This window comes from Limanda limanda, chromosome 20 (assembly GCF_963576545.1).
Source record: "Limanda limanda chromosome 20, fLimLim1.1, whole genome shotgun sequence".
NCBI lineage: Eukaryota > Metazoa > Chordata > Actinopteri > Pleuronectiformes > Pleuronectidae > Limanda > Limanda limanda.
The window spans coordinates 16,741,060-16,761,920 of NC_083655.1; the positions used below are offsets into that span (position 1 = coordinate 16,741,060).

The following is a 20,861-nucleotide window of genomic DNA, read 5'->3' on the forward strand; positions in this document are numbered from 1 at the left end:
TCAAACCCACTCTGATCTTTTGTCCTGTGCATCGTCGTTGCTCTGAAGCTCTGCGCCACTACCCAGCTCCACCAGCGTGTACTGACCCACCCTTCTGGTACAGGTTTTTCCTGCTTGGGAACCATCCCCAGTTCGTCCCACCAATGTCCCAGGGGGCAACCCGAGGTCCCGTCTGGGGGGAGGTGGCGGTTTGACTCTATTGCGCTTGCTAACGCGAATGGATCTGGGCGTCCCCATTGGCTCCAGGGGACAGAGAGCCACCTCACTGCCGGTCCTTTCCGGATGCTCCTCTTGCGTGACAGAATAGCCGTTGTTCCCGTTGGTGTTGCAACCTGTGGATCCTGGAGAGCGGGGAAGAGAGGAGTTCCCCAAGAGAGGTGGCTCTAGACCTAAAGCAAGCACCCCCCCTCCGCTACCTCTCCTCTTCCGGAAACCCCCCAGTTGACTAGCGTCCCCCTCTAAATCCTGCTGAGCCAGGGGGGAGTTTATGTCCTTTTCTTTAGAAGTTCCCCCGCCTGAAAGAAAACATTGCTCTTCCTCATATATTTTCTCCACCATCACCTTCTTCTTGATCTTCTGCCTCACTGAGCGCTTGATCGCGCAGATGAAATCCAACACGTTTAAGGAAAGGGACAGAGCAGCCATGCCAAGCATGAAGTTGAGCATCACGGTCTTCTCCGTGGGCCTGGAGATGTAGCAGTCCACCTGGGTGGTGCAGGGTGGATGCTGGCACAGGAACCTCCTTGGGATGTAGAAACCAAACAGATAGTAGTGAGCAGCTCCAAACCCAGCCTCCAGCAAGGTCCGGAACATCAGGTGTAGGATGTATCCTCCAGTGAAGCCCTCAGCTACCAGAGGTGCCTTGTTCACGGACCTCTTGCTGAACGGCTCCTGGCGGATCTTGACCAGTGGCGTGGCGCTGATGTGACCGGAGGTGTTCAGATCCACGGTGAGACCATTGGACACCTTGTGAACCACGTAGATGATGAAGATGAAGTAGGGGATACACAAGGTGACCAGCTGCACCAGCCAGAAGCGGAAGAGAGAGACAGGGGAGAACAGATCGTAGCAGACGTTGGCGCAACCAGGCTGGATGGTGTTGCACACGAATCGCTCCTGCTCGTCCTGGTAGAGAGGGTAACCAGCCAAGAGGAGGATGAGGATGCGGAGGAAGAGCATCACAATGAGCCACACCTTCCCTGGAAGGAAACCACATCGGTCTCATTAATTCAGGTGCGATGCAGCAACATTTGCAGGTTTTATGATAAACTGTCCCCCCAAAAATGTGAAAATCTGAAATTGCTCTAGAGTTATAAACATCCACAGAAGAGCTGAACTATTTCTGTTCACACAAATCATACAAGAATGATAATTCTTGTATAATAAGCCAGAAAGCCAACTCACCTATTAAAGTGATGCTGTGATTGACAGAGATGAAGATGATCTCAGAAGCACTTGGTCCTGCCATGATTACACACTTGATCTTCTGGTCCTCAGGTTCCAGGCCACAGCGAAAACTAAGCCAGCAGCTCAAACCTTATCCAACTAACGTTCTTCTCCTCTTCCCACATCTACCCTCTCCCAGGGGCAGAGTGGTTTCCAGTGGCACAATAACCTCCAGGAGGTTGGACAGAAAGTTCCCAGTGACAGCCTGTCACGGGGATTCTCTCCTCTGAACCACGCAGATCCCCTTGTCTTACCTCTGCCTCTGTCCCCTGCAGACAACTGCTGTCTGCCCTCAGACAACGGAAGACAGGAGCGAGCCCCCATTGTGGGTCTATTCTTAAACGCACTTCCAGCACGTTGCCGTCCTGGCATTGCAGAGATATTTTGGTGCTGCTGGTCGTCCTTACAGAAGAGGAGCGAGCCTCCTCACTCACTCACTCTAAACGGCAGTGTTAAGTTCTCAAGTACAACGGCAGGCACGTTCAAACTGGACGCTCCAAAACAGATACACAGGTTCACCGTGCATCTACCAGTGATAAATCAAGGTAATGTATACATACGCAGATGGTGGATTAGTCCTCGTGAAAGGAGAGCAGGCTGTAAACTGGATTCTCCCACAGCTGATTCCACTTTATGAGCGACAAGAAGATTTAATGATCATTTAACACCAGGGGAGGTAAAGGCATCTTTAATCATTAATCTGAAGCACAACAATACTTTCTAATAATTAAATCCACCACATTAGCCTGTTAGACTGATGCATGCCTTCAGGTCTTACCAAAGGACACACCTCAGTTACAATTCATTCAACACGCTGCCGTACGAGTGCTGACAAAGACCAAAAGGAGAGCACACATGTGATGCCAAATTATTACCCTGGTACCTGTTACCATTCCTTATGATTTTCTTCTATTATTTCTTAAAGGGAACAACATAGATTTGCACCACACAATTGATCAGAAATGCTTGCCGTTAATAATCAGTTAGGTCCCTTTATTATTATTTTTTAACTTTGACAGTTAGTGTCCTTGGGTCTCTAAATTCAAGTTATTATTTACATGAGCCTCTGGTTCTCCTCTTTAAGCTGTTACACAAAAAAGAACCAAAATATTTGGTGATGCTGCTTTCAGCCCTTACAGAAGATCTTTTGATATTTTTCAAACTTTAAAAAGGGACAGTACCCACATTATATGGAAATGAAACAGATAACCATCAATTTCATGATACATGTTTTCATCTCTTCCACTTATATCATATCAAGGATTACTGCATAGAAATAGAGGGAGGGTCATCTCCAACCCACTTCCCCATGATGGCTTTCCTTGCCAGCATTAAGAGTGAACATCTCCCAGGAGAAGGAAATGTTTAATTCATGGAAGCTACGGCAAGATGGGTCAAAGCAAAAAACAAACCCCATAAAAGTTAAAGACACTCAACTTGAAAGCAAAGCTGAACTTAAGCACAAACATGAACCCCAACAACCTTACAACAGACAACCACCCTCACAAAACCACCACAGCACAGTGTCTGGGCCTGGGACCTGTCAGCCTGTACTTAAACTGGAACATACCATCTGCCCAATTAAGCATGGGGGGGGGGGGGGGGGGGGGGGGCACAGGTGCAACCATTCCAGAAACACTCAGCAACATCTAAAATGCTAATTTAAGATACTTTAACAATACAAACATGTAAAGTTAACACACGCACGCACACACAGACGTCTTCAGAGTGTAATTTAGTGCAGAACAGTGTTAATGTTCCCTTCAGCCACTTGAGACAGTATGATTGTTGTTAACAGGGCAATGAGAAACACCTGATTTCTCACACACACACACACACACACACACACACACACACACACACACACACACACACACACACACACACACACACACACACACACACACACACACACACACACACACACACACACACACACACACACACACACACACACACACACACACACACACACACACACACACACACACATGCTGCCTTTATACAATATAAACCTTTTTGGGATATATATACAACATGGGCTCACAGATTTGCTGTCTTTTTGCATACAGAGGATTTTATGTTAATGCTAACCCATCGGAATGTATTATTGGGTGGGATGCTGCCAGAGGGAGGGGGGGGGGGACTGAGATTTATATCTTTGTAAACCACTGAGCACCTGTGCTTTTTGCACAGTTTGCAAAATTTCACAAAAAAAAGGACAAACAGAAAGTCGTCATAGTGGAATATATGAAGCATTAAAACTTAACACTGCTTCTCCATTTTTATTTTTGACTCTAGAACAGACAGACCCGTTCCAGACAAACCTGAGTGAATGAAAAGTACTTAAAAAATGTTTTCATTTAAGTTAGTGTCTCGTGTTTCTATGACTGTAGTGGAGACCAAAATCAAAGGCACAAGGAGAGTGAATAATTCGCTGACACATCTCCAAAGGATTGACAATGTTGATACATGTCTTCTGGGTGTGTAGTAGACATCTGTTTGCTAATAATGACCAGCTACAAAATATAAAACACAACAAAACTGCTCTGTTTACATTGAATTGAAGCAGTTTACAGATTTCTATATTTTCTCTATTCCTATGTTAGTGCTATAGCAACCCACTGTTTATGCTGGTATGAGAGCCCAGAGTTTCCATGCATGTTCTACACAGTGACTGATTTTGTCTTCTTTTTTTGGGAGAGATCAATGTGCACACGGAAACATCATTTGGCACAAAGGACAAGAAAAGAACGCCTCAAGACACAAATGTCACTTCAGAGAAAATAAACCTGACAATAAATGGTCGTGACATTTGAAGCTCATCCTCGCAGCTTTCACACAATCTGATGTTGTGCATCTGGAACCTTCACAGCTGTCTGAAGAAAAGCTTGTGTTATGCCGGTGTCCTCAAACCGAGGTAAGAGATCAAATCTTCCTAAAATTCTCTGAAAGGAAATTGGAAAGCGTTTCTCACAAAAGCCCACGGCACCTCGTCATTGTACTGAATTGACTTGTATAAGACTTCAGCAGAGAGGTGATTGAAATGTAAATGGAGGCTAATAAATAGGATTAAATGTGTCCCCGAGTGACAATATGGCAGAGTGTAATCTCTGTATTAGCACTTGCTCTGCGCCATTTAAATGGTTCTCTGTGGGAGGAGGAACCCTGCTGAGTCAGTCGCACAATACAGGAAGAACATCTCGAAATATTGTGCGACTAAGTGGAAAGCATTTGTGATAACACCACGATGGAAGGTTTGCGATCTCATTGTGTGTGTGTGTGTGCATGTGTCAGCATTACCTTTTCAATTTGAACATTTAGATAAAACAAGTCACACACGTGGTTTTATTTCAAGGCTGTAAAGTTTAATTCTCGCAGGATTCTCTAAACATTGCTTCAGAAGAGAAGAAGGATCGGGAGCAGTTCTTTAAATCATGAGAAAAAAAAAACATACAAAGAAGAAGAAAGAACACAGAGAAAGAGAGGGATCTGAGTTTGGCAAACTGAGAACAGGAACAAATAACCGACTCACTAAAAGGGAAGAAATCCACTGACGGTAACGACAGAATACAGTACAACTCGTTGAAAATATGCATTGAAAAACAAACAAATCCAACAGGTCACAGCTACAGCTGACGTCAGCACGGGAAACCCTCAGGATCAAAGCTGAATTTGTAAATATCCAAAACTTATCACTGAAGAGAGGAAGTAAAACCCTATGCAGAGGTAGAGTTCAGTGCACAAGGCTATTACACACACGCACACCTAGTAACCATCAGACAGGACGCCAAGGACCCACGGCCTGTCGGGGGGGGGGGGGGGGATTCTCCATCTCAGAACTCAGAACAGTTGACCACATGGCATCAACGCTTCACTGGGCTGTATGCACACACACACTTACAAACAATAAATAGGATATACAATCATCAAACACCTCTCACAGTTTGAACTCACAACAGCAACTCCAGCGACGTTACTTTCCTAAAGACGTGTATTCTGTACTTTTTACTTCCCACTCGTTCAAAGCACCGTGCGAAACGACAGCTTTTCTTTCCAAGTCCCGATTCGTTTTTTGAGTACTATTATTTATGTGCAATTGGTTCAGAGCAAAGCATGGAACAGGACTGTCGGTAGAGAGCTGTCCCTTCTCACAGCAGCTGGTCAGTGGTGGTGATTTCTCACACACCCGACCGACTGATTCTAGAAGCTGAACGAAACGTGATTTAAATCACAGACGTGGAAGTTGCTGATGAAATGCACAAAATAACCCAGAGGCTTGAAGGAGCCTACGCTGTTCTGAATTAAACCTTTTCCTGATCTTTTTTGTTTTTTTATAAAATGTTGTTTTTAGACATTTCCGGGTTATTTACTGATGTTTTTAATCATACAGTGATGTAAGCCAAGAATAATGTGAGTCCAGATGATCACTTTTGTACATTTTATGTGTTAAAGACATTACTTGACTCATTGATCAAACCTTATCCTCAAAATACTGAAATGAAATGAACCAATTAAGTCAGAGTTTACCAGAGATTTACTGGGATTAGCCTCGACCACATTCCTGTATATTTTCCTATTTCTGAGGTGAAGAATGTCAAGAAAAATGCCAAAAGGTCAGGATTAGTTATTTCCAGTAAAAAGAAAATGTGGAGCCCCAAAACTGACCAACTGCTGTAAAAGGCTATCGAGCAAGTTATCATGAACCCATCAGTTAGTAATATTATCAAATCATTCAAATGTGGAGTTAAACTTTGTTGAAACTTGTCCTTTAACTTCCAATCAGTAGGTAAAAGAAAAGTGGTTGTTTTTTTTTACTTCACCACTAATCAGTTGGTAAAATAAATGTTAAACATATTTACTCTTACTCGAAAGGTTCTTCCAAAGCCTTTTTTGAAATTTAACCTGATTATATGACAATAAAAGCTTTGTATTTCAGTTTCACTAATTTTATTTAACTTACATTTTTGATCGATCTGGAAACCTGATACATTAAGTCAGATTCAGGACTCCATACAAAACAGGTATTATTGACCTTGATCAGAAATCTATGAATCTGGCGATGTTTACACAGAGTGGGGCTAAGAATTCTTATTAAACATTGATGACAAATGATAAAGATGCGCCTCAATTGTCTTGCATTATGTCTATAATTTTACTTCAATAATTTCCCCGTTTGGGACCAACACAGTACATCTATCTATACCGTATGAAGAATGTGATACATAAAATGGCATTTCCTGCAGTGTGAACATATCAGAACAAGAAAACAAGACAGAAAAATCTTCAGTGGTGTCTCCCATTTAAATGTTAATACTTACTTTAATCATATTTACTGTCCCCATCATGTACATTGAAAACGGATCCAATATAAATATTCTAACATCATTATTTGGGAAAGGGTTCTGTGTTGTTGTTTTTTTAACAGTACGACTTCAGTCTACAGATTTGCACACTGGAGCTGTATTTACACTGTACAGACACAATTTAGATATTTTTTTTATTTTTACAATATATCTTTTAGTAAGTTTGTCAGAATTGTCACTTGAAGCATTTCCCTTCATATCGGTCCTCTCCAGAAGAACATCAAGAAAAACCACACTGAAGAATCATGCGTTAAGTGGCTTCTAAATGTCGATATTCTGTTTGTGCTGTTTGTTTGTTTGTTAGCTGGAAGAACCGTACAAAATGTTACAGAAATAAAAATACTTCAGTTATTTGTTCTTTATTTCCTCCACTAGAAAAGGGGGGGAGTGTTAAATTAGCTTATTACAGGCACCACAGGTTGGGACAATGGCAGTGAAGAAAGTACAACAGTATGTCTCAGAGCAGTGGACCCCCGTCTTCCAGTCTGTCTTCTCCCAAGTACATGTGCTGCATGGATATTGCTTTAAGCTGAATCTGAATGGCGGTCGAGATAAACCGTTCTGCAACTGGATCAGTACACTGTTGAATTCCTAGGTCCTGCCACAGCGCCCTTGAGCTAAACACTGACTTGCAATCACCTTCGGTTAAATGGCTACGGTGTTAATGAGACTTCACGTAGAGGAGGGCTGAGGATGAGCGGTCCGGGAATTTATTAAGTGTACACTAAAGTTAACAGTGGAATGTACATGTGCCTCCTTTGTGTGTGTTTGAGCTTTCTGGACAAAAATGTGAATAAACAGATAAAGAACAGCAAAAGTGAGGAAATGAGAATTTAAAGTTTTAGATGTGCCTGAAAGCCATCAAGAAACAGACTGAGGCGAAATATTAAAAATAAAGGAATGTTCATGGCCCCCGTCAATCAACCGTATAAAACAGTTGAGCCTCTAAGGGAATTATGAAACGCTGTTGCCAGTCATGAATTATATTCCACTTTACACTTTGTTCCTATTTTGTCTTCTACCAGCTTCACACACTCTATGTTTCCAATTGGCCGCCTCTTCTTTTCTGCAGTCCAGGTCTTCATTGCAACAGCTCTCAGTCACACACACACACTTCAGTTTGGTTCAGCTCAGCTCCGTTTGGTTCAGTGCAGGCAGCCAGTGGGACTTGTTTTATGTACAACGACCCAGGGAGGGCGCAATCACACTTGTAAAAGTGCCAGATTGTGTGTATGTGTGTGTTTGTGTGCGTGTGTATTCCAGACACTGGTCCACAGGACTGCTGCCCACCTGGTTTGCCTGCTGACCAGGCAGAGATCAGAGTACGTGTGACAGGTCTACGTGCTCCTCCGCCGCACGCTGCCGGCAGCCAGTGTTAGGACAGGATGGCCGGACACCAGCGCACCACCACCAGGTTGTCTGCGCTCACTGACCGCTTCTTGGCGTGTTTCCTTAAGTTCTTGTATATGTCGTCACATAAACGTGCGATGGCCTGGAAGTCAAAAGAAAAATGTTGTCATCGAAAGCACAAGTAACATATACAAACATCTATAATCTACTGAAGAACAATTCAGACATCATGCACAGTACAACGGCTCTGGAACAAGAAAGTCAATAAGCCATTATTTATGTTATTAATTATACCAGTACTTTGCTACTGGGAAATGTCAAAATGTCTGCTGCAGTCAATTTTAGATGAATAGAGTGAAAGAAAGCAGGAAGATTCATCCTCCAACATCAACACTGTGTCTCAGACTTGTTTGAAATGCTAAGTGCAGAAAGGCAGAGGGACAGATGTTGACGCAGAGAAGCTAATTACACGGCAGCATCCGTCGCCCAACAGAGGATCCACCCTCTGTGCCTTGTGTCCCTGTGTGAATGTGCGTTGAGCTGAAGCTCTCCAAAATACTAATTACCCTGATGGCCTTGGTTTATTGCATTTCACAGTCAGGAATCTTTTAATCAGACTCAGATTTGATCGAACCGCTTATTTTTTCCTTCTTTCTTTATGTCCGATTTGAGATCCAATATCGAAATCTGCTTCCACTTCTTTGTGGACCTGTTCAGACTTAACATCCGTCTTGAAAGTGTTGTAACCAGTTATGATCCGATCTCACTTCCCTGCTCTATATGCACATAATCAGGATCATTTCTATCCACAAAGACCAACAAATGTTTTCTACCCAGCTTGAGTTTAGAGAAGTGTCCTATGTCACTCTGTGGCATGAGTGAGAGTGAGAGAGAGTGAGACTGAGAGAGAGAGAGAGCGGTGAATAGAGTCAAGAGGGGATGGATGAATGAATGAAAGAATGAATGAATGGATGCTCGCAGCTATGAAGGAAGATTTGACCAAATATCAGTCATTATGATATTATCTGTGTTGTATATTGTGGCTACAAACAAATCACAATATTGACACTAAGAAGCATAAAAGTATGTTTGGTTTATTGTGAAACTGTAACGGTTCAGATGAGGTCAGCTGAGTATGCAGACCTTCGGCTAAGGACGGATTTAGATTCCCACAGTGAAAGAATGTGGCCATGTGTCCCAGGCAACCTTCGAATTTGGTTTGAGTGATCTGAGGATGCATTTGAAAGAGTTCACACCTGAACTCGACCACTTATGAATCCATCACTTTGGACGGATGTTAATACGAGACCTGAACAGGGTCAGTGTGTGTGCTACTCACCTCCAGTTTCTGGGCCTTTTCCCTGCTGAGGGGCTCCAGGGGGAAACTGAGGTTGTTGGCCTCAGCGAGCGAGCGGAGGTCGAAGTAATACTTGGCGTAGACGCTGGACGGCACGTTGATGTTGAACTGCAGCAGCTCCAGGAACTGACGCTCGAGCTCATTCCTTTAGCAGGGAGAGAGGAGGTTTGACAAGTAAGGTATTTCGTTAGGAGGCGGTTAGTTAGTTAGTCAATCGAGGTTGAATTTCTGTCTGCAAAGAAATCGTGTATAGAGACTGAAGTGGAAACATAGAGGCTAAAGCGCTCCTGACACCATCCTGGCAAATCCATCGCCACACACAGACAGTGGGTGTTATCTTCACGTGCACAGCACCCACGCACAAGCACTGAGTAAATCCCCAGCACGCCCACCAAATCTAAGCCTTTCCTCAAAAGAAAGGGAACGATATCAGAGCATTGGAGGCCCTCAGCATTATGTGTAAGAAAGAATATTAATCTCACATCATGAAAAGCGTATTGTGATGCGTTGCCTCGTGCACGACGGCTCTGTGATCCTCTCTGCAGCACGGTGACAGCTGCTTTCATCTATTTCTCTTCAGTCACAAGCAATTCATTTTGCATTTTTTGCAACCGACAGAAGAAGAACACTATCCATCTCTTCCTGCCTCCCCCCAAACCTCAACCATGCACTTAAAGGCATGCAGCAACAGACGAGCTATATTTAGGCTTCACCGTATCCAAATTCTGCCTAATAACACTGCTTCTTTTTTATCTCAACGTGGCACTCACTCAGCTATTCTCATCCTTTTCTCCACTTTGCATAATTCTTCCCTAAACTCCCTTCCTGTTATTTTACAGGCAGGAGGTGTTAAGGGCTGTGTGTCTAATAAAAATAAAAATAACACTGATCTTCCAAAGAAATCAGTGGTTAAATATTGTCTGGTAGACTCCCACATGCACAGCTGAAGCACATGCCGGGCTCCTCTCTCCCAGACACAGGTGGATTACAGTAAATCAGCTGTGCCTAAGGACTAAGAATATAGAGCCGCTGGCACAGAGGAGCATGAATGCGGAGGAGGTCAGAGGTTGTATCATTGGCAGCACGTCTTCAGCATCATGTTCCACCTCAGATTGATACAGACATTCCTGTGGGTTTGAGACGGATGTGGTGTATGGGAGAGAGCGGAGGGTCCCACATGCTCAAAATGCTTTTAGCACGTCTGAAACACTCAGAGTGACCATGACACACAGCAACTTCCATTTGAATATTTAGTATACAGAGTGAACCCTAACTCAACACCTCTTGAACCCAGGCAGACTTCACAAACACAGGCTATTCTCAGCATAGAAAGGCCCTGACTATTTGTCACACACTGAGGTGAAGACACATACGAAACAGGTACAAACGTCTAGCATCTAGAATAACAATGAAACCACGTCAGCAACACTTACAACAAAAACCAAAATGTCCTAAACTGCTGTACAACTGTAAACTGTTGGACTAAAAGAACAATCTTAAGCATAAAAGTGTAACTGCGATGGCCGGGAATCGAACCCGGGTCAACTGCTTGGAAGGCAGCTATGCTCACCACTATACCACCATCGCTGTGGAAAGTACTGTTTTTCACTGCGAATAGAAGGAAAGTCTGGAATTCATTTGGGGGAAGGGAAAGGAGGAGTGGAAGAAGGAGGTACACACAGACACAGAGAGAGAGCGAGAGAGCAAGAGAGAGACCCAGGTTATCCTCTACTCCAGCTGGTGGACACTTCGTGTTTCCTCTGTGAATTCCATGATCTTGGTTTCTAACAACTTAAGACAATGCTACAGTATTCATTGCAATGCCAACTTTATTTAAAGCATTGTGTGGTATATTCAGTCACATGAAGCTGCATCTCCCACAGACGGACACTGGTTTCTTTTTGAGCTAAGCTGCTGTGATGGAACCACTGCAGAGGGTTCTCTCCATCACAAGACCACTGCAGCACTGAGGTGCACAAGGGGTTATTGTTGACATTGGTTGTTTCTCACCAACCCAATTTATTTTTAAAACAAAAAAACAACTGGACTGAGATAACTTGCGGGTTAGACTGGGAGAAAAGTTGGGCCAATTGGACCCCAAAAAGGTTAGTTGAGGCTACTTAAATGTTTAAATTCTGCCAACTCAAAATATTGCAATCGAGCGTAAGATCTTAAGGTACGCAGCGAAAAGTAAAGTAAATAAGTACATCGAGGGAAAACAGATATTTTAGAGAAAACTTGTAATAAGCTTGACAAGAAATTAATGTTCTGTAGCAGGAACTGCATTTTAACTGCTGAATTAGAGCAAGGACAAAGTTACATGATTCACTCTTTGTGCTCGACTTGGTCAACAAACTGTCCTGCTCCACACATGAATCAACTCCATCTGAGAGCTACTGGCTATTAAGTCACTAAATACATTTGATCAGCTCTAACAAAAAATATAAAGTTAAAAATCAGCTGCAGCCAATTTACTTCAGCTTACCGATATAAGTTGAGTAATGAATGATTGTCTATATAAATCCATGTATTTGTAATTAGGAGTAAAATCACATTTTCAGTGTCGTCATGTGGTTTAATAAACACATCTACTGCCACCTTCATTACACAGACACGTGATTATCTATGATAAATACCCCGCATTAATAATTATTGTTGTTGCACTGATGTCGACATATATGACACAAACTCTACGCTCAAACATTAAGACTAGTCTTTTCAATGACTGCTCCTGTCTCTGGATGAAAATGTTATCTGCGATGGCCGGGAATCGAACCCGGGTCAACTGCTTGGAAGGCAGCTATGCTCACCACTATACCACCATCGCTGTTGAACATACTGTTTTTCAATGCGAATAAAATGAAAGTCTGGAATTCATTTGACGGAAGAGGAGTGGAAGGAGGAGGTACCCACAGACACAGAGAGAGAGCGAGAGAGAGCGACGCACGTTATCCTCTACTCCAGCTGATGGACACTTTGTGTTTCCTCTGTGAATTCCATCATCTCGGTTTTTAACAACTTAAGAAAATGCTACAGTATTCACTGCAATGCCAACTTTATTTAAAGCATTGTGTGGTGTATTCAGTCACGTGAAGCTGCAGCTCCCACAGACGGACACTGGTTTCTTTTTATGTTGCTAAGCGGCTGTGATGGAACCACTGCAGATGGTTCTCTCCATCACAAGACCACTGCAGCACTGAGGTGCACAAGGGGTTATTGTTGACATTGGTTGTTTCTCACCAACCCAATTTATTTTTAAAACAAAAAAATAACTGGACTGAGATAACTTGCGGGTTAGACTGGAAGAAAAGTTGGGCCAATTGGACCCAAAAAAGGTTAGTTGAGGCTACTTAAATGTTTAAATTCTCTCATCTCATCTCATCGTCATCCGCTTATCCGGGGTCGGGTCGCGGGGGGAGCAGCTCAAGCAGGGGGCCCCAGACTTCCCTTTCCCGGGCCACATTGACCAGCTCTGACGGGGGAATCCCGAGGCGTTCCCAGGCCAGTGTTGAGATATAATCTCTCCACCTAGTCCTGGGTCTTCCCCGAGGTCTCCTCCCCACTGGACGTGCCTGAAACACCTCCCAAGGGAGGCGCCCAGTGGGCATCCTTACCAGATGCCCGAACCACCTCAGCTGACTCCTTTCTAAGTAAAGGAGCAGCGGCTCTAATCCGAGTCCCTCACGGATGACTGAGCTTCTCACCCTATCTCTAAGGGAGACGCCAGCCACCCTTCTGAGAAAACTCATCTCGGCCGCTTGTACCCGCGATCTCGTCCTTTCGGTCATCACCCAGCCCTCATGACCATAGGTGAGGATAGGAACGAAGATCGACCGGTAGATCGAGAGCTTTGCCTTGCGGCTCAGCTCTCTTTTCGTTACAACGGTGCGGTAAAGCGAACGCAATACCGCCCCCGCTGCTCCGATTCTCCGGCCAATCTCACGCTCCATAGTACCCTCACTCGCGAACAAGACCCCGAGGTACTTGAACTCCTTCACTTGGGCTAAGGACTCATTTCCTACCCGGAGTAAGCATCCAACCGTTTCCTGCTAAGAGTCATGGCCTCAGATTTAGCGGTGCTGATCCTCATCCCAGCCGCTTCACACTCGGCCGCCAGCCGATCCAGTGAGTGCTGAAGGTCACAAGCCGATGATCCAATGAGGACCACATCATCCGCAAAAAGCAGTGACGAGATCCTCAGACCACCGAACTGCAACCCCTCCCCACCACGACTACGCCTCGATATCCTGTCCATGTATATCACAAACAGGATTGGTGACAAGGCGCAGCCCTGGCGGAGACCAGCACCCACTGAGAACGAAACTGACTGGCTGCCGAGGACCCGAACACAGCTCTCGCTTTGGGAGTACAGGGATTGGATGGCCCTGAGGAGAGACCCCCTTACCCCATACTCCCGCAGCACCTCCCACAGTTTCTCCCGGGGGACCCGGTCATACGCCTTCTCCAGATCCACAAAACACAAGTGGACCGGATGGGCATACTCCCAGGCCCCCTCCAGGATCCTTGCGAGAGTGAAGAGCTGGTCCGTACTTCCACGTTCGGGGCGAAAACCGCATTGTTCCTCTTCAATCTGAGGTTCGACGATCGGCCGAACCCTCCTTTCCAGCACCTTGGAGTAGACTTTACCAGGGAGGCTGAGAAGTGTGATACCCCGATAATTGGTACACACTCTCTGGTCCCCCTTTTTGAACAGGGGAACCACCACCCCGGTTTGCCACTCCTTTGGCACTGTACCCGACTCCCACGCGATGTTGAATAGGCGTGTCAACCATGACAGCCCCTCAACACCCAGAGCCTTTAGCATTTCTGGCTGGATCTCATCAATCCCTGGGGCTTTGCCACTGCGGAGATGTTTGACTACCTCAGTGACCTCCACCAGGGAAATTGACGCCGAAACACCATCAACCTCGAGCTCTGCCTCCAACATAGAGGGCGTGTTATTCGGATTCAGGAGTTCCTCAAAGTGTTCCTTCCAACGTCCGACGACCTCCTCAGTTGAGGTCAACAGAGTCCCATCCTTACTGTACACAGCTTGGATGGTTCCCCGTTTCCCCCTCCTGAGGTGCCGGATAGTCTTCCAGAAACACTTTGGTGCCGACCGAAAGTCCTTCTCCATGACCTCTCCGAACTTCTCCTCTATGTTTAAATTCTGCCAACTCAAAATATTGCAATCGAGCATAAGATCTTAAGGTACGCAGCGAAAAGAAAAGCAAATAAGTACATCCAGGGAAAACGGATTTTTTAGAGAAAACTTGTAATAAGCTTGACACAAAATTAATGTTCTGTAGCAGGAACTGCATTTTAACTGCTGAATTAGAACATGGACAAAGTTACAAGATTCACTCTTTGTGCTCGACTTGGTCAACAAACTGTCCTGCTCCACACATAAATCAATTGAGTAATGAACGATTGTCTATATAAATCCATGTATTTGTAATTAGGAGTAAAATCACATTTTCAGTGTCGTCCTTGGGTTTAATAAAACACATCTACTGCCACCTTCATTACACACACGTGATTATCTATGATAAATACCCCACATTAATAATTATTGTTGCACTGATGTCGACCAACCTAATGTTTCTAGATGACACAAACTCTACGCTCAAACATTAAGACTGGTATTTACAGTGACTGCTCCTTATCTCTGGATGAAAAGTGTATCTGCGATGGCCGGGAATCGAACCCGGGTCAACTGCTTGGAAGGCAGCTATGCTCACCACTATACCACCATCGCTGTGGAAATACTGTTTTTCAATGCAAATAGAATGAAAGTCTGGAATTCATTTGACGGAAGAGAAAGGAGGAGTGGAAGGAGGAGGTATACACAGACACAGAGAGAGAGCGAGAGAGAGTAAGAGACGCACGTTATCCTCTACTCTTGTCAGGCTCCAGCTGGTGGACATCTCGTGTTTCCTCTGTGAATTCCATCCTCTCGGTTTTTAACAACTTAAGAAAATGCTACAGTATTCACTCCAATGCCAACTTTATTTAAAACATTGTGTGGTATATATATTTTGATAAGCTGCTGTGATGGAACCACTGCAGACGGTTCTCTTCATCACAAGACCACTGTGGTGCACAAGACGTTATTGTTGACATTGGGTTTTTAAATACATATATATATTCTTTAATTTTAGTTTTGAAGCCTGTTCAGCACTTAGGTCGACTGAGGTTGTTCTAAAATGCTATATAAATAAACCTGACTTCACAAGACAATGTGAAAGTGTTTGTTAACAGCCATCATCAGCTGCTGAATCCATCTGCCTATGCATAGCAACAATATGATTTGTGATCACGATGTGATCCGTGTGTCTCCGGTGACTCACATGTCCTCCACAGTGATATCCTTGAGAATTTGGCAGTAGTCTACGTTCCACACGGCCTGATCGTCCCACACCTTGGACGCCAGGAGGATGGCTCCCAGCACGATGCGCTTCCAGTTGGCAGGACCAATGTCGATCTCAGCGTAGGTCAGGAGCCTCTCCAGGTACACCTGAGACAAAGAGGCGTGTCACACGTAAGTAACTCAGAAGAAGCATTAAAGACATTATACACAACTGAGAAACCTCTTTATTGTCTCTCATTTCTTCCAAAAGATTGAACACAGCATTAGAACAACAATTAATCACGATCTTGTGATGAAATCAGACTAGTGCTGCTTTCAGACATGCACTGAACTGAAAGATTCGAGTAAATCATCCTGAGGGGCTGAACGTGAGAACACAAACACACGACAGAAGCAAAAATGAAAAATGAAATGAAAAGAAAACAAGAAGAATTTCCGGTTGTTGTGAATGCGTCTCACTCCTCACTCTAATCTCCTGCTGCATTTTTCATATCTGAAGGAAAACTGCAGAGAATGTCCGCACCCGATTGTCTGCAGAGTTCATGTCCGAATACGGTTTAGGTTTTGAGATCAGATTAACACTGAGAACTCCTGGAGGCTGAGTCGGTCAGGTCAACTCACGCAACTGTCAATCACCATGTGTGTTTATACACCCATCAGCTGTGATTGCTCCTTGAAATCTTAGTTTTTTTTTAATGTACATTTTCACAATACACAAAAGATCAGCAAGTACATGACATAATAAAAATCACATGTAATAACTATATTATTTCTATGTAATAACCATGTTCTCATGTTCTTATCACGTTTAACTCCCCTCTACTCCTCCTGACTTCATTCCTTCACAGACTTTTGAACTGTTTTGCATTCTCCTGCCTACTTCTCCTCCAGGTAAAAAACCTAAAATAACAAGATGTCAGCAGATGATGAATTCTTCCCTCGGAGCTCCTCATAAAATATCCATGTGGATCGAACACGTCCATCTCTTAGCCTCTCTCTCTCTCCCGCATTTCCATTTCTCTGTCTCTCTTTCAGTAGCCAGAATTCCCAGTGTGCAGATCACAAAGCGCACGCAAACCCACAGGTAGCAGTTTCTCACAAGTCGGAACAGAGGCTGATCCTGCAGATCCATTGATCATCGTTTTGTTAGGATCTATGAGAGAATGTATTATATCACATTGTAGTTTGCTCTTGTCAGTGGACGCTGCAGTGGTTTGCTTCACAGGGATAACTTATGTCAAGCTTGCTGATACAGGCTACACCTCAAAGTTTGCACAAAAGTTCTTAAAAACTGGTCTTTAAATTGCACACACACAGGCACAGGTCAACCTTTAGTCTTACTTTTGTTGTAGCTATTCATTTTAATTTTAATTTTTTCGAGCGTTAGACAATCGGGTGGAACGTGATTCAGACCAGAAGTTTGATAGATAGGAACAAGTCCCAAACAGGTGGAGCGGGTGATTGTCCATAAAGATTGCATGCATCACTTGTCCCAGGAAATATCTTTGATTAACATCTGATCATATTCTAATTTTTTCCCAGAACTAATTAGGGAGTTGAAATTTCATTTCCCTTGAATAATATGAGCAGCAGGCTGAACAGCGATCTGAATTCAGGTCGCTCACTGTAGCTTAAAGATTAGACATCTCAGCTGACAAGTCTGGAGGAAAAAAATTCTGGTTTGCAGAGACGCTGTATTTTTTATGGCAGAATGGAAGATACTGTGCGTTCCACTTATAATTCTGTCTGAATCTGCACAGCAGCAGAACTGTCAGCATTATGTGGCTTTAAAACGGAAACGGAAACCTGGAAAACTGTTGGTAAATAGGTGCTGGTGAGCTGGAGGATCATTACCATGCGACTACTGGACATACGATTGTCCCTTCTGGTTTAGACAAATGGAATGAGAACAGTCTGGTTTGACTAGCCCCCTAGTTAACCTCTGGTGGCTAATTGGACGGGTCATGCTGGGCTGGGCTTTGTGCCTGTGGGGCCATGCTAAGCTATCTGTGTTGTGACCCAGAGGCTGCCAGCACACAGCGCATGTACACTCTCATTTGGCAGCCGCAGCAGACAGAAGAAAGCTCGCGTGAAATGAGAAGCAGCCCACATGCTGAGTGATATGAATGCAACAGCACAGACACACACATCTCTACAAACAAGCACAACAAAGAATCCAGGGCCAGTGATGTTGCGTCAAACAGTAGCACCGCGCAAGCAGACCACAGCCAAATGATTTCATGTTGAGATTTTTTAGCAAAAGTCACAGATGAGGTTTGATGCTCGAACAGATCAACTGATCACTGTGCGGCTCAAATGTGGAAGAATATAATAAGAAGTATAACAGTGCAGTACGAAGGGGACTGCACAATGAATTTGATACTTGTCATTCTAACATTAGCTGTGTCTCAATTCAGGGGCTACATCCGTTTGAAGGCTGGTGCCATTTTGAAGGCTCCTTCAAATGCGGCCTCAAAATGCATCCTTTCATCCCTGAAGAACGAAGGCTCCAAAGAGTGTATCCTTCCTGGCCCAACCTATCCCAGGATTCATTGCGCTTCGGAGAACAACACGGTAAAGGAAAGTTCTTAAAATTCCTAACTTGCCACCAGTCCTCTGTTACTTCCCACTTTTCTGTGAGAACTATAGAGACACATACCAGGAATAAGTCCCCACAGAGGAAAAAAATAGGAATCAGGAAGCAACACTCCCTCCTAGAGTGAGCACTGAAACTCACACACATAGACACTCACCAGTGTGACGATGGCACACTCAGCTGTGAGCTGTGCGGCGCTGAACAGCGTCCTGACGAAGCGGTAGATCTGCTTCTGCTCCGGGTCGTGTTTTTCATAATCAGCAGGAATCTCAGACTTCTGCGATGAATAAAAGATAAGACAAATAAATTATATGAATGCGAAACATACCACAAAATAACAATTGATCTTTACCACAATGGAAGCTGCTAGTTGAGTGTTTTACTTATTAATGAGTATTATTTTGAATGGTGTGATTTAGAGCATCGAGCAGAGTGGTTCTGTAAATCCTCAGATTGAAACCCTGAAAAATACACTAAAAATAAATGTGAATGATCCAGATGGCTCCGGAGATTACGAGATGGATTTCGCCACTGTTTGATCTGCGTGAGCCTATTTGCTGTTCATCTGTTTGTGTGGTTCGTCTTTTGATGAATCCTGGCAACTCTATAAAATTGGTATAATGGAAACGCATCTTACCGAGAGCGGATGCAGTCTCTCGTCGAAAATGTCTAACACCATTCTTCCGTCGAGTTCTCTGAAATGACAAACGGAGGGGAGGAACATCAGAGCATGACAGGAATGGAAAACTGATGGTGTGAAACTCATTTCACATCAGATATTGCCTGTTCAAAAAGCCATTTATGGGCATTCATCTTCAGACAACAAGACTCCTGACAATAACAGTGAAAACACTGGGCCACGTTCAAGACCGTGTTCGTATTCTCATCAGGTTTGTTCGTACCAGTGATTCAATCCATATTCACCAATATCTCTTCACTATACAAAATGTTCATGAAGAGGTGCACGTTTATGAAGCATTACCATATTCAAAAAACCTACTTCACAGGTCTAAGCATCACTCCATTTATAAGCGAGAATCCTCGAGAAAAATGAAGAGCCTCACAGTATGGCGCTTCACGTAAAGAAAACAGACCATTTCAGCATAGTCAGTAGTTGTATTGGGAAAGTTTGATTCCAGCTTTAAACTATGTGTCATCAGAGAAGCGTAATTTTGTGAAAGAGATAAAAAAAAAAAAAGGATTGGATTCAGGTTTGTTGCTTAAAAACACCTTTGAAAAGCAAAATAGCCCACTTATATAAGAGGCAGTCAAGACAATGTGACCGTCACAGAGGTGGACGAGAGAATATTAAACAGCAGGTGGCGCTAGACTCAGTCAGGTATTGTAATGAAGCAACCTACAAAAAGAGCCTAAAGCTGCCCACACATGATCGGTGGTAAAATTGCTCTGCACTGACTCTGCCATTGTCTTCCTATGGGGAGAGAGTTGGCAGCAAACCAGATGGAAGGGCTTCCCTTGGCGTGGTGCACTCCCTGAAATTTCTGGTCTCTGCATTCCCCGACAACTTTAAACAGTATACCATGATCTTGGGAGGAAGAGTAATGTGTGGCAACATGTCAGCTGTCGGACTGGGCTAGTAGGTTTGTGAAAAGTAGTCTTTTTAAAGGCTGATATCCATCCCTACAATATACCCTCTGTAAGTATCTGCACCCCATGCTGCCCCCTACAGAGCATTGAGCGAGGTTTGTTATTGTGTGAGGGCACAACTAACATTGACGTGCCCCCCCCCAAAAAAAAAACATGCTGATGAAATCATAAAATAAACCATTAGAATCATGATGATCTGATGAACTGATGAACAATATCCACATGATGTTTGGGTGTAGTTGCTCACTTTGGTATAATGTTCAAACTGCACACAATCCATGAAAAATAGCATATGAGTGGTTCTTGCATGAGGCCCATTGTTTTTACACATTTAAACACAACGACATTTCTTTTTGCAGAGGGATGGAGTGAGTCAGGAAGTTGACATTTCAACATAATGGCCACAAGGGGAAACTCCCATCTGCTCAGGTTTAGCTTTGTCTGGTTAGCGAAGGTATGAAAACATGTATCATACCTGTTCTTTATGTGGTAGTATATTGCAAGGGATACACTGTAAAGACAAAAAAAGAAGGAAAAATACATCACAATGCTTATTAAACTAAAGTCAGGTACAACACTTGAATTAATCATTTGGCATTAAAATTACAGACAATAAGAGACAACAAGTTTGTTTAAGCTGTGTCAGATGAAATTACCATTTGATGGTGTTTTTGAGGTTGGGTTGACTGACGGTGCTGTCGTCCAGGAATATGGTGGAACACGAGCTGTACTTTCGTCTCACAGGTCCTTGGTTATGCTGGAGTTCGC

General features: G+C 43.8%; 2 protein-coding genes and 3 non-coding genes across 7 annotated transcripts in view; all 5 read right to left on the reverse strand.

The window, feature by feature from the left end:
- Window positions 1-1,468, reverse strand: gjd4 (gap junction protein delta 4). Its single transcript, XM_061094331.1, has 2 exons — window positions 1,405-1,468; window positions 1-1,199 (listed from the first exon to the last, which is right to left on the reverse strand). Exons 1-2 carry the CDS (start codon window positions 1,466-1,468, stop codon window positions 1-3), a joined length of 1,263 nt encoding a protein of 420 aa, XP_060950314.1.
- Window positions 1,469-7,155: 5,687 nt separating this feature from the next.
- The window catches only part of ccny (cyclin Y), a 39,681-nt gene continuing 25,975 nt past the window's right edge, over window positions 7,156-20,861 (reverse strand). For all 3 annotated transcript variants that reach the window (XM_061094022.1, XM_061094021.1, XM_061094023.1), the window contains 7 exons: window positions 20,750-20,850; window positions 20,569-20,604; window positions 19,123-19,180; window positions 18,643-18,762; window positions 15,870-16,036; window positions 9,502-9,664; window positions 7,156-8,304 (listed from right to left, as the gene is read on the reverse strand). In XM_061094022.1, coding sequence (XP_060950005.1) covers window positions 8,188-8,304; window positions 9,502-9,664; window positions 15,870-16,036; window positions 18,643-18,762; window positions 19,123-19,180; window positions 20,569-20,604; window positions 20,750-20,850 — 762 coding nt within the window. In that variant the 3' untranslated portion in view covers window positions 7,156-8,187. The remainder of the gene's footprint in view (window positions 8,305-9,501; window positions 9,665-15,869; window positions 16,037-18,642; window positions 18,763-19,122; window positions 19,181-20,568; window positions 20,605-20,749; window positions 20,851-20,861) is intronic.
- On the reverse strand, window positions 11,035-11,106 carry trnag-ucc (transfer RNA glycine (anticodon UCC)). Its single transcript has one exon. It is a non-coding gene; the product is annotated as a tRNA-Gly (tRNA).
- Window positions 12,275-12,346, reverse strand: trnag-ucc (transfer RNA glycine (anticodon UCC)). The gene has a single exon. It is a non-coding gene; the product is annotated as a tRNA-Gly (tRNA).
- On the reverse strand, window positions 15,206-15,277 carry trnag-ucc (transfer RNA glycine (anticodon UCC)). The gene has a single exon. It is a non-coding gene; the product is annotated as a tRNA-Gly (tRNA).

Bases quoted from the DNA above. Each gene is read 5' to 3' on its own strand.
- gjd4 (XM_061094331.1), bottom strand. From the start codon at position 1,468: ATGGCAGGACCAAGTGCTTCTGAGATCATCTTCATCTCTGTCAATCAC. The intron at 1,200-1,404 runs GTGAGTTGGCTT...GTTTCCTTCCAG, and splicing joins TCACAGCATCACTTTAATAG to GGAAGGTGTGGCTCATTGTG.